The sequence below is a fragment of the Barbus barbus genome, assembly GCF_936440315.1.
Source record: "Barbus barbus genome assembly, chromosome: 7".
NCBI lineage: Eukaryota > Metazoa > Chordata > Actinopteri > Cypriniformes > Cyprinidae > Barbus > Barbus barbus.
The window spans coordinates 24,922,828-24,936,811 of NC_136735.1; the positions used below are offsets into that span (position 1 = coordinate 24,922,828).

Sequence of the window (13,984 nt, forward strand, 5' to 3'; positions counted from 1 at the left end):
TCGGCCAAATGTTGTCCTATTCTAACAACATCAATGGAAAGCTTATTTATTCAGCTTTCGGATGATGTATAAACCTCAATTTTGAAAAAGTGACACTTAAGGTTTTGTGGTCCCGTGTGTGTGTGCGTGAAGTGAAGTGAAGTGACATTTCCAAGTATGGTGACCCATACTCTGAATTCGTGCTCTGCATTTAACCCATCCAACGTGCACACACACAGCAGTGAACACACACACACACCGTGAACACACACCCGGAGCAGTGGGCAGCCATTTATGCTGCAGCGCCCGGGGAGCAGTTGGGGGTTCGGTGCCTTGCTCAAGGGCACCTCAGTCGTGGTATTGAGGGTGGAGAGAGCGCTGGACATTCACTCCCCCAACCTACAATCCCTGCCGGCCCGAGACTCGAACCCGCAACCTTTGGATTACGAGTCCGACTCTCTACGACTTCCCGTGGCCTAATGGACTTCCCTATGTCTTGCGTGTGTGCGTGTGCGTGTGTGGGTGTGCGTGTGCATGTCAAATCGATTAATCGCATCCAAAATGAAAAGTGTTTACATTATATAGCCGTGTACTGTGTGTATTTATATGTATATATAAATACACACACAGGTATATATTTAAGAAATATTTACATGTATATATGTATATTCATATTTATGATTTATATTTTACATAATTATAAGTTTCTTAAATATATACATGTGCGCATTGATATTTACATATAAATTGGTGCTGTCAAACGATTAATCACGATTAATCACATCCAAAATAAGAGTTTTTGTTTATGTAATATATATGTGTGTACTGTGTATATTTATTATGCATATATAAATAAACACGTACAGTATATATTTTGAAAATATTTCCATGTATATATTTATATTCATATAATTCATATTACATATAAATATATTTAATATATGAACAACATTTTTCTTCAATATATGCATGCATGTGTGTATTTATATATACATAATAAACATACACAACACACATATATAATGTAAACAAAAACTTTTGGATGCGATTAATCGTTTGACAGCACTAATATAAATATACACAGTGCTCACATATGTAAACAAAAACTTATTTCTTATTTTCTTATAATCGATTTGACAGCACTAATAATAGTATAAACTGTGTTCTTCAATTAAATCAGTATTTATTAGAGAGAATAATGTTTTTCATATTTTATATAGTTCATTATATTTTTATTTAGTTCTATTTTAATAGATTAGTTCGATTTAATATACTAATATTAATAATTCTCATTTAAATAATTTAATAAAAGTCATCCTGCAGACCCCCTGGTTGAGAACCACTGGTTTAGCACTAGTCTCTATTGGCTTCTCCCACTTTACACACATTGTCTGAGATATTTTTGCAATTAGAAAAGACTACATTTTGGGACTTTTTTTTGTAGAAATACAGTTTGTAGAATGTCATCTATATCTAATCGGTAATACATCTGCTCCTTGAGGTCTACGCGAAACATCTCAAGAGGACAGTGACATTATCAGCATGTTGGTAGTCGTTTTGAGAGTACTTGTAGTGTAACTGTCCCGCTGATTTGTCTAAGGAGCTCAACAGCTTCAGAATGAGTGACACCCTCCAAACTCTGTCCATTTACTGTCAGTACTTGATCACCGCGACGCAAATGCCCGTCCTCCACCGCAGCTCCCTGTGGAAACAGAGCACTGTCACATAAGCTTCACGCTCAAATACACAAATAACTTTCTTTTCTCAGTCAGATGTCTGCATGTCAGGAGGTGGAGTGTGTACATGCCACCATACATGCAAACTGAACATTTGTTTGGACATGTATTGGTCTCTTTGGCGCACTGCAGTCAAGAGATTTACTCAACGTTTTTTAGTTTAAGACTCTTTCTTGTGTACCTTGGGAAATATGTTCTTGACATAGATGGGCAAGTCACCATGGGAACTGCCAAATCCTCCTACAATACTGAAGCCAAGTCCAGCAGAGCCACGTTCAAGAGTGATAGTCTGGAACTGAGGAGAACTTAAACACACACAAAAGACAAATAGAATTTAACCCATTTTTTTTCCCAGACACCCTTTTGGCCAACAGGGCAACAATTAATCTCTTAGTACAGTTAGAAAAACGAAAAAAGCAAGCCTAACACTTCTATTGAACAGGGTGTCTGAATAGTCTGGGTGCCCTGGGGGTGAAGTCCTTTATCAGAGCTTTAGTGAGTAGAATTCTGCTGACTCTAATGCCTCTACAAAACTGCACACGCAAACTGACGCTGAAATATCCACAAGCAGGCGTTTCAGTAAAAATGTGCAATTTTAATATATATTAAAAGGCAGCGTTGGGATAAAACGAGTAATAAATCTTAAATGAAAGCATAAATCAGGACCATCCTCAGCAGACCAGGAACATAGTTAACTAAAGTCCTGTATGATGTAACCTTATTGGTTCCCACCCATAAATATTTTGTCCTGGACCTATGTATTTTAGTGACAAAACATTTCACATAGAAAGTGTTAATAGAAAATTAAAAGAAAAAGTTACTTTCTAAAACATATTGGAGTTCTATACATACAGTTGAAGTCGAAAGTTTACAGTACACCTTGCAGAAACTGCAAAATGTTAATTACCAAAATAAGAGGGATCATACAAAATGCATGTTATTTTTTATTTAGGACTGACCTGAATAAGATATTTCACATAAAATATGTTTACATATAGTCCACAAGAGAAAATAATAGTTGAATTGATAAAAAATGACCCTGTTCAAAAGGGTATTGTTAATACTGTGCTGTTACCTGAATGATCCACAGCTGTGTGTTTTTTGTTGATTTTAGTGATAGTTGTTCATGAGTCCCTTGTTTGTCCTGAACAGTTAAACTGCCTGCTGTTCTTCAGAAAAATCCTTCAGGTCCCTCAAATTCTTTGGTTTTCCAGAATTTTTGTGTATTTGAACCCTTTCCAACAATAACTGTATGATTTTTAGATCCATCTTCTCACACTGAGGACAACTGAGGGACTCACATGCAACTATCACAGAGGGTTCAAACGCTTACTGATGCTCCAGAAGGAAAAACCATGCATTAAGAGCCAGGGGTGAAGATCAGGGTAAATTTAACTTATTCTGTCTTCTGGGAAACATGTAAGTATCTTCTATAACTTCTGAAGGGCAGTACTAAATGAAAAAATATGATATTTAGGCAAACTAAGAAAATCATATCATGTTTTATTTCGGTGACGGCAATGCTAAATTTGGCTAGATTTTCAGCAGCCAAAACTCCAGTGTTCAGTGTCACATGACCCTTCAGAACTCTTCTAATATGCTGATTTCAAAATAATAGCATTTTAATTCAATAGAAATCTTTTGTAAAAGCCTTTACTGTCACTGTTCATTATTTAATGCTTCCTTGCTGAATGAAAATATGAATTTATTTCAAAATTTAAAAAATATGCCAAATTTATTTCGATTAAAATGTGCTGCCCACATACACAATATATATAACTCAACATATAAATCAATAGAAATAAATAACAATAAAAAACAAATAACAGTAAATAAAAATATTGCCAATACAATGTCAAACATAATACAAACTACCTAATTTTGTCATAAGAATTTTGCAAAGGAATCCATGTCTTAGAAATTATATTAATTTCGAGTACCTCTGGTGGTTGTGGGTATTGTAATTTTCTGAGAGTCCAGGTGAGGAGTGAATTAAAGATGACCGATCTTTACTAGCTCCATCTGTACATCCACTTGGCATCACCTTTAATCAAACACACAGGGTGTGACATTCATGGAAATATGAGCTCTGAACATTTGATTATGTATTGAATCTGAAACGATTTGATACATGTCTGAAGATACACACCTGCAGTGTGACGGCTCCACTGCTGTTTTTCAGGAGAGTACTTGCCTCAGTAACTGAGAGGCGTTCAGTTGATGTACTGTTAATGCTGATGACCCTGGCACCCAGCTGAAAATTAAATTTAGAGTTGATTATTTTTGAGGTTGGTGGGAAGCAATTCCCATGAATGGAGTATTCATTTTGGTGTCCTGTGAGTGACATTCCCTTTTTTGTTGTTGTTGTAGGAACTAGATATGTTAGATAAACTAGTATCTAAAACAAATTTAAGTAGGAACATTTCTGTATACATTTAAATGGTAATTTTGGCCTGTTCCACCATGACCATCTTGACTATATACAAAAATATAAAATAGTTACAGTATAGTTCATTGCAGTAAAAATTAAAAAAATGTTCACAGAATGTGGCTTGCTCAATCATTCAACACTGTTACCCAAATCACTGTACACAAAAATAAAAAAATCCAAATACATATTTGTATTGTAATTTATTGGAAATATAGCTCTATAAATAACTATAAAACAGTCTTAATCTAGATTTCTACTGAGTGACAGTTCCATTAAGGCTAAATAAATGGAAAATGTTTATATATACTACTGTTCAAAGGTTTGGCATCAATAACATTATTTATTTAAGTCTCTTATGCTCACCAAGTCTATTTTTTAAAGCAAAAATAAAGTAAAAATTAATATTGTGAAATATTACCATTTTAAACAGCTGTTTTCGATTCTAATATATTTTAAAATTTATTTTTTTTAGGATTCTTTGACACATAGAAAATTCAAAAGAATGACAAAAGGGGTCACCGGATGCCCATTTTCCACAAGTTGATATGATTCTTTAGGGTCTTAATGAAAAGTCTATAACATACTTTGGTTAAAAATTCTCAATGGTAGTGTAAAACAACACCCTCTTTACCTTGTCAAACTCAGCTCTGTTTTCAGCAACCCGTTTTAGTGCATGTTCCTTTAAATGCTAATGAGCTCTGCTCACCCCGCCCCTCTCTTCCGTGGGGTGACCAGCTGTTCTCATGAGACTGTTTACTCTAGCTGTGGAACGATGTGCAAAGATCAGCGATTTGGCCCACCAAGTGTCACGCATTCTCATTGTCTCTACCTGCAGAAGTCCTGCGTGTGCTGCAGGTGTGGTCGGGTCCAGGTTGGAGATATAAATCACTGAATCTCCCTGTGTGCCTCTCGATCTCAACTCCACAGACTCAAATTCATGCTGGGACAGAATCACACCAACCTTACAGTTACTACTGGATCATACAGTTACTGCAGAAACATGCCTTATATTACTGCATATAAAAACAAACCTTCTGAACGGTGACAGTTCTGATGTCCACATTTCCATCCACAGCTGTGCAAAAAGATGAAAACATTGACTCACTGATGAATAGAACTGAATATTGAATAGTGAATAATTGTGTGATGTGACAGACACTCTTACAATCATCTGTGCTGAGAGAGGAGAGGAGAGGGACATCAAACTCGCCCACCTGCCATAACACGAATAAAACAAAGATTCTCAAACACTGTATAGATTGTGCACCGTCTAGATCTGAGATGAAAGTTGTGTTTGTGTGCTGTAAATATGTGTAGAGTACATATCTATCATACACTACCATTCAAAAGTTTAAGGTTTGTAAGTTTTTTTTAAAGAAGTCTCACCAAGTGCTCATCAAGATTTGATTAAAATGCAATAAACACAGAATATTGTGAAATTTAACTACAATTTAAAATAACTTAACTATATTAGAATATATTTAAAATTTCTGTGATGGCAAAGCTGAATTTTCCAGTCTTCAGTGTCACATGATCCTTCAGAAATCATTTTAATATACTGATTTGTTGCTCAAGAAACATTTCATAGTATTATCAATGTTGAAAACAGTTGTGCGGCTTTCATTTTTGTGGAAACTGATACATTTTTTCAGGATTCTATAAACAGTTCAAAAGCATTTATTTGAAAGAAAAATTTTGTATAATTTTCTTTATGCCTTTGTTTATTTTGATCAATTTAATGAATTTAATCATTTAATAATTTTGATAATTTAATAATTTAATGATACATTTTTGAACAGTAGTGGATCTAATATATAGCATAATATATTAACCTCAGTTTTTAAAAAAAGAAAAGAAATCATATACTTTTCTTATATGCAGTTATCATTTCAAAACTTTCCAAAAAAAAAGGGATGAATATGGTCATGCAGAACGTGCTGTATAAGTAATAATAAACAGCCAATATGTGAATAACAGGCATGCTAATAAGCTGTGACTAGTATTAGTAGTGTTGTATTAGTTGGTGTCACTCCAAAGAATTCCACCAAAGTTGATAAAATTACAAAAGATGGTTAAATATATGAACTTTAAGTTGACATCCTTGTGTCAGTCACTGAACAATGGTTAACTTTGGCTCGTTATTTCCATTATTTTGGGAGTCATTCTGTTCATTTTCTTGCCAACAAGAGCATATTTTGAACCCATTATAAAAATAATTTCCATAAATTATAATGCATACATATTTATTGTTTTAGATCACGAAGTTCAAATGGTACTGCATAATGATCTAGTTGTACCGTATAAACTGTTTACCTGATCTCCATATGAGTAGTGTGATGAAGTTTTAAAACGTGCCACCTCCAACAGCACAGGCCCAATACAGCTCTACAACACACACACACACACACACACAGAGACAGAGAGAGAGGATCATAATTAGACCTATTATGATGAAGAAGGAAATGCATCAATTAATATATTCCTAAGTGAAGTGTATTTGTGCGCACCTGCAGTAGTGTGCTTGCATAGTCCTGTGATGCAGCTCGGATGTCCTCTCCATTCACAGACAAAATCTGGTCACCTAGCAACAGTCTTCCATCTAAGTCTGCAGCCCCTCCCCTTGTTATCTCAGACACAAAGATTCCAGTGTCATTCCTGCAAGACACGCAGACAAATATGAATTCAGGTGAATCACTGTGCAGTTCTGTAATGTAATTATATCCCTTTAGAATAACCCACCTTTTCCCCACAATGCGAAGCCCCAGTCCCTGTCCTGTTTTGAGGTTCAGTTCCACACCGAAGAGGTCCCACATGTCTTCAGGTGTGTGGTTCTGGAGGGGGTGTGTGGGGTTCTCTGTCACGGGGTCTCTGTAGATACACAATTGCACACGCTGCGGACTCAAGCGCATGACGCTCAAGGCCTCCTCATGAGTGGCCATTCTCAGATCAATGCCGTTCACCTGGAGGAGATAACAATAATCACACTTAAGAGCCATCTAGAGAACCTTGGATAGGAAAATATTACATTTTCCCCATTTGAATATTCAAGCGTCCTGCGTGTGCGATTGAATATTCAGCTTGTTGAAGTCAGTCTAAGGCACAAGTTCAAAGTAATGATTGCTATTCTATGATTGGCTCAATGGAAGTTCTTTGTGAAGAGATCAATGAACTATATTCTATACAACTTCACTGGTGAATACTAGAGTTCTGTACCTCTAGTATATGATCTCCTGCCCACAACCGACCATCTCTGTGTGCCGCACCGTCCTTATTCACTTCATGAATCACTATTGCTCCCTGACAAAGAAGGAAATTTAGTTAAAGCATTTAAGTGAAAAGTTGAATTGAAAATTTGACAGTCATTCTTTAATGACACCATGCACTCAAGCTGGCATAAACCTAAAAATAGTGCAGTATTTTTAATAACTTTTCTTTCCCTTTAAATGATTCAAAATCCAAAAGCTTTGTTTATTTACACATAAAAAAGCCCCAGGGAAAGAGAGAATATTGTTTGAACTCCCATTTTGATTTCTGGTGATTGCAACATGTTACTTCTATATTTATTTTTAATTTAAAGGAATATTTTATAAGCTTTATCAAGAGCATTTCTGGCCTTCTGTCGAATGCCACATAAAAAAATCATTTAGACCCATTCCTCAGTTCATAAAAATAAGTAAATCCAGGATAGTTTAGACAACTTTACAGATCAAATAATAAGCATTTTTCCACTAAATAATTCAATATTAAAAAATAAAAAAGAAACAAACTTTACATTTCTGGTTTTAAAACCCTTCTGTCAACATACCTCATTCACTTCCACTGTAAATGAGTTTTTGTGTTAGTTGAGATTATTTCCTGCACTAGTTGACAGCATCTCACAATTTAAGTTATATTTGATCTGTAATATTTCTTTGAAGGGTAGTTCATGCAAAAAAAATCTAATTTCAACTCAAAGAGTTGAATGAGCTACTTTTACAGTTAATTCCTACATTCAGATGGTGACTGATAAAGGATATCTTGAATGCAATGTTGCTTTGCTTTGGAATGCATAAATGCTTTGTCTTTTTTTTTCGCAATTCACCAGCAAAGAAAAAACTGCAAGAACATTCTGCTAATGACATGAGTAAAAAATTAACTGATATTTTCACTTTTGGCTGACTGGATCAATACTTCAGGCAACATTGCTGTGGTATTTGATATATTCAGATTTGCACTGAAGATGCTGTTTCAACACTGTGAAGTCTGATATGCTTGGTTTCATTTATGATTTCTCACCAGGACTGTATTGCAGCCTCCTACTATGCTGAGGCCGAGCCCTGTGGTTCCCTTGCAGATATCAATGGTATTTATACAGCCAGGTATGATGGGACATGTTAGGGGGTCAGAGCTCACAGAACACTGGGTAAAGTAATAAGAGCTGTGGGGCCCTGTGCAAGTGCTCTGATTGGCCGTGGAGCCGCAGCGAATGCTCTCATCAACTGATGAAATGCCAGATGACGGAGGAGTACAGTGGCTGGGGGACATGTGACTGGCAGGATGACAGGAGGGCTTATGATTGGATGTGGCATTGATTGGAGCAGAAAGACCAATGTTGAGGCTCTCTGAGGAGCGAGACTTCAGTTTATCCTCTCTGCTGATCCTTCCATGCTAACGACAAACAAAAACATGAGAATAAAGAGAATGAGAATGAAGCAGGTGGATATTTTGTGTCGAGTTTTTGTCTAACATTTGATTTGACGGATTTACCTGTGACAAAAGTAAATGTTGGCCACCTCTGATGCTATTAATATGCATGGCAGGAGATACAACAGGACAGCTGTCCATCTAAACAGATAAAACTGTTATTAGATAACGCAAGTGACGCAAGAAGAGGTCCAGTAAAAAATAAAGAATAAATGAAAAATTCAACAAACTTGTCAGAAACATGCAGTTAACTATGCAAATATATTGTAATGAACTTGTTCAGAATGCTTTTTTTGACAATGATTTGATTTGTTATTCAAGGGAAACTATAATTATTGTGTCTTTTACTGTTTTAAGAAGTATTAGTTTATTTGTTTGTGTGTGTGTGTGTGTGTGTGTGTGTCTCTCTATTGCCTCCTTTACTGGTCCTGTAGTCATTTGTTTCTGTGCAGCTTTATTCCTGATGAGAAAATTATATATGTGCATCAAAATAAGTAACACATACACACTATACATACACTATACATAGTAGGATGCAAAGTCTGAGACCTTTGTGAAAATGCTTCCAGTTTGATTTCAAGTTTCATACAGTATTCATGTGCATATACAGTGCGTTTGATACATAGTGCAGAATATCTTCCTTTGTTTTAAATATTTACAAATCCAAAGTCTTTTTTATTTCTGCTGATTTAAAAAAACGAATATAAATGAACCATGTATATATTAAAATGCATGTAGAAGACAGCTTGTGTTAATCTGCATTCACATGAAAATATCTCACCTTGTGAGCAGAATCCTGACTTTAGCTGGAGCATTGTTGATGATTGCTGTTGCATTCTGGTGGCTGCGTCCATACAGCACTTGTCCATTTATCTTCAAAATACATGCATAAACATGCTGAAGATTAACCCTTGACCTTAGATAAGACACATACTTCACTGTGTTTAGCTTTTTTAGTTATATTGGGGGGACTGGGGGCAATTGTAACATACCATCATTCGGGGCAATGTCTACATACCATCTTTAGATATTACTTTGTGTCTCAAATAAGAGGCTAATATTAAAAAGTAAGACAAATTCCTTTTATTTCTTGTTAATAATACTGAATTATTTTCCTTCTAATACCTTTCACTCCTAAATGGGACTTATTCATAAAGTTGTCAAATGTGTATTTAATAATAATGATGTGTATTTAATTTGATAATGCAGTGGATGCATTTACAAGTACATCTCAAAAAATTTGAATATCGTGGAAAGGTTAATTTTTTCTTGTAACATTTCAAAGAGAAACTTTCATATATTTTAGATTCATTACATGTAAAGTAAAACATTTCAAAAGTTTTTTGTTTTAATTTTGATGATTAGAGCTTACAGCTCATGAAAGTCAAAAATCAGTATCTCAAAATATTAGAATATTTACATTTGATTTTCAATAAATGACCATCCCTACAGTATAAATTCTGGGTATCACTTGTTCTTTGAAACCACAATAATGGGGAAGACTGCTGACTTGGCAATGATCCAGAAGACGAACATTGACACCCTCCACAAAGAGGGAAAGTCACAGAGGGTCATTACTGAAAGGTGTGGCTGTTTACAGAGTGCTGTATCAAAGCATATTAAATGCAAAGTTGACTGGAAGGAAGAATTTGGGTAGGAAAAGGTGCAGAAGCAATAGGGATGACCGCAAGCTTGAGAATACTGTCAAGCAAAGCTTATTCAAACACTTGGGAGAGCTTCACAAGGAGTGGACTGAAGCTGGAGTCAGTGCATCAAGAGTCACCACGCTCAGATGTCTTCAGGAAAAGAGCTACCAAGCCACTTCTGAACCAGAGACAACGTCAGAAGCGTCTTACCTGGGCTAAGGAGAAAAATAACTGGACTGTTGCTCAGTGGTCCAAAGTCCTCTTTTCATATGAATGTAAATTTTGCATTTCATTTGGAAATCAAGGTCCCAGAGTCTGGAGGAAGAGTGGAGAGGCACAGAATCCATGTTGCTTGAAGTCCAGTGTGAAGTTTCCACAGTCAGTGATGATTTGGGCTGCCATGTCATCTGCTGGTGTTGGTTTTCTGAAGTCCACAGTCAACGCAGCCATCTACCAGGAAATTTTAGAGCACTTCATGCTTCCTTCTGCTGACAAGCTTTATGGAGATGATGATTTAATTTTCCAGCAGGACTTGGCACCTGCCCACACTGCCAAAGGTACCAAAAGCTGGTTCAATGACCATGGTGTTACTGTGCTTGATTGGCCAGCAAACTCACCTGACCTGAACCCCATAGACAATCTATGGGGTATTGTCAAGAGGAAGATGAGAGACACCAGACTCAACAATGCAGTTGACCTGAAGGCCGCTATCAAAGCAACCTGGGCTTCCATTACACCTGAGCAATGCCACAGGCTGATTGCCTCCATGCATAGAAATGAAAGTACTTTTCAGAAGCCTGACATTTCTGTTTAAAATATCCTTTTTTATTGATCTTATGTAATATTCAAATTTTCTGAGACAGAATTTTGGGTTTTCATTATCTGTAAGCCATAATCATCAAAATTTCAAGAAATAAAGGCTTGAAATATTTCACTTTATGTGTAATGAATCTATATATTATATGGGTTTCCGTTTCTGAAATGAGTGACAAAAAATATTGACCTTTTTCATGATATTCAAATTTTTTGAGATGTACCTGTAATATATTTGATAATGATATGAAAATTATTAGAATTATTTAAAATAAGATGAATCCTTTTCGCTTGTCACGAATCCGGTTCGTGATCTTCCGTCCATCACTATATATGCATTACTCAATATTTCTCTAAATATATTTTAATATTAGCAGATGAGCACAACATTTAATCTAGGTCAGTGCTGCCCAAACCTGTCCTGGAGTGGACAACCTGATCAACTCAAATGGTGGTCACACCAGATACTGTCTGGTTTTCGGACCCCCCGGACCCCCCAATACAGTAAAACTGCACATTTTAGAGTGGCCTTTTATTGTGGGCAGCCTAAGGCACACCTGTGCAATAATCATACTGTCTAATCAGCATTTTGATATGCCACACCTGTGAGGTGGATGGATTATCTCGGCAAAGGAGAAGTGCTCACTAACACAGATTTAGACAGATTTGTGAACAATATTTGAGAGAAATAGGCCTTTTGTGTACATAGAAAAAGTCAGTTTCATGGGGCAAAAACAAAAGTGTTGCATTTATAATTTTGTTCAGTGTATATAATATAATATTATTTATTTTTAGTATTTTTATTTTTTTTATGTTGCATTACTCTTGTTACAATCATTGCGATTACAATCAAATTTTGCATGGTATAATCATTTGTCATTTATGGTAACTAAACAATCTACAGGAAAAAGGGCATCAAACTTTAGATACCAGAACAAAAATATTCCAAAAATCAGTATTTGTTGAAATGACCACAATTCACTTGTTTTCGTGTTTCATCAGAAATGACCTGCCCGACTCAATCTGAGCAGCTGCGTCCTTAGCCATCTTCAAGAATCAGCTAATCTTGCATCTTTATTTGACCCTCTAACTCTAGCACTCTCTATTCTAAATCTATTCTTAAAAAAAACCTCACACTAGCTTATCTGTTTTCTTTTTATTTATTACACAATTAACAAAAAAAAGGCCTCTAACACTAGCTTGCTCTATTCTTTTTCTATTCTATCTGTTTTCTTTTTATTTATTATATAATTAAAGAAAACCTTGCTATTTCTACTGTGTTAAGCTAACTGAGACTTGTTATAACACTTGCATATCATTCTGATTGCTTCCATTGTCCTCATTTGTAAGTCGCTTTAGATAAAAGTGTCTGCTAAATGACTAAATGTAAATGTAATGTAAACTGAATGGGTTTGCTTTCTAATTATAAACAACATATACAGCATAAAGGCTTGACTGTGCAAATGAAATGTTTCTGTTGGCCAGTCAAGAGTTCAGGAGGTTGTTCTCACCTCCAGTAGTTCATCTCCCACTCTGACCCGATCATCTGCCGCAGTGGCCCCGTCTGGTTTGATCTCTGACACGTACACACTCATTCTACCACGAGCTCCATCTCTGTTTCCTGACAAACACAATCCCAGTCCAGAGCTGTGTGAGCCACAGTCCAGATCAAACATGTGCAGCTCTCCAGGCAGACTGCCATACCTCTGCTGCATGCGGCCTGCTTACACACACATAAACATGTAAAAACATCCAGATAAAACAATACAGACACATTAGCAGACACACTAATAGAGGCACCGACTTGTATTCAGAGCTAATGATATTTTTGATCCTCTAAGCTTGGTATTAAGTATGTTTATTAAGTAAATACGTTTGATGTGTTTTCCTTGTTGGGAATGATTCACTGCTCCGCACAATGTAGGTGATTTCAGGTTTGACTGTCTTTAGGGGACATTTGGCCCCCTTTATGTAGGTGTAAGCTGAGCCACACACAGACACACTCAAACATACTCCAATAAGAGGCATGCTGCTGCTCGCTGTGATGATGTGAAGGCTCTTCTGGCAGGGGTTGTCTCTCTGGAACCCTCTGCACTCCATCTGTTTCTGTGTCGACTTGCCTAGAGGGCAGTTTCAGGAGGGGGGGAGCTAAATGTGGAGGCTTCCCCAACTTCCAGTCTTCTGTACGCTACAATAGCACCATAAAAAAGTGATTATATTCTTCAGAAAACACATTTTTAAATAAGTTCTTTTAAAAAATCTCTTTCATTTAAGTTTTACTGTTCAGCCTCAACAGTATGTTGCGACATGGCTGACAAAAATCTGACAAAAATAAGTGTGCATAATTGTATAAAATGTGTACCTGTAGTTCTTTTTTAACACTACTTGCAAATAATGTAATATTAATAAAATAAAAGTACAGTTGAGAGAACTTATATAGAATACACCTTCATGACAATGTTTGGTTACACTTTATTTTACTTGCTATACATGTTACATTCATAATGACAATAAATGATGCATAATTACATACAAGTAATCCTAAAACAAACCCTAATCATATAGTAAGTACATATAGTTAATTAATATTACTCAGTACTTAAATGTATAACTACACTGTAACAAGAACACCTTCAAATAAAGTGTAACCCTGTGTTTCTTAATAAACCTTGTAATGATATCAAATTAAAAGTTTT

At 35.9% G+C, this 13,984-nt stretch overlaps 1 protein-coding gene across 1 annotated transcript in view; it reads right to left on the reverse strand.

Moving 5' to 3' along the window:
* Positions 1–1,516: 1,516 nt before the first annotated feature.
* The window catches only part of LOC306872719 (multiple PDZ domain protein-like), a gene marked incomplete at its 3' end in the record, with an annotated part of 45,622 nt that continues 33,154 nt past the window's right edge, over positions 1,517–13,984 (reverse strand). The window contains exons 27-42 of the mRNA XM_079421473.1: positions 13,302–13,476; positions 12,800–13,008; positions 9,611–9,702; positions 9,244–9,289; positions 8,422–8,793; positions 7,360–7,443; positions 6,886–7,106; positions 6,654–6,801; positions 6,460–6,531; positions 5,312–5,360; positions 5,178–5,221; positions 4,976–5,086; positions 3,865–3,969; positions 3,656–3,759; positions 1,897–2,020; positions 1,517–1,681 (exon numbers count right to left, since the gene is read on the reverse strand). Of these exons, the coding sequence (XP_079277599.1) occupies positions 1,517–1,681; positions 1,897–2,020; positions 3,656–3,759; positions 3,865–3,969; positions 4,976–5,086; positions 5,178–5,221; positions 5,312–5,360; positions 6,460–6,531; positions 6,654–6,801; positions 6,886–7,106; positions 7,360–7,443; positions 8,422–8,793; positions 9,244–9,289; positions 9,611–9,702; positions 12,800–13,008; positions 13,302–13,476 (2,121 nt within the window). The remainder of the gene's footprint in view (positions 1,682–1,896; positions 2,021–3,655; positions 3,760–3,864; positions 3,970–4,975; positions 5,087–5,177; positions 5,222–5,311; positions 5,361–6,459; positions 6,532–6,653; positions 6,802–6,885; positions 7,107–7,359; positions 7,444–8,421; positions 8,794–9,243; positions 9,290–9,610; positions 9,703–12,799; positions 13,009–13,301; positions 13,477–13,984) is intronic.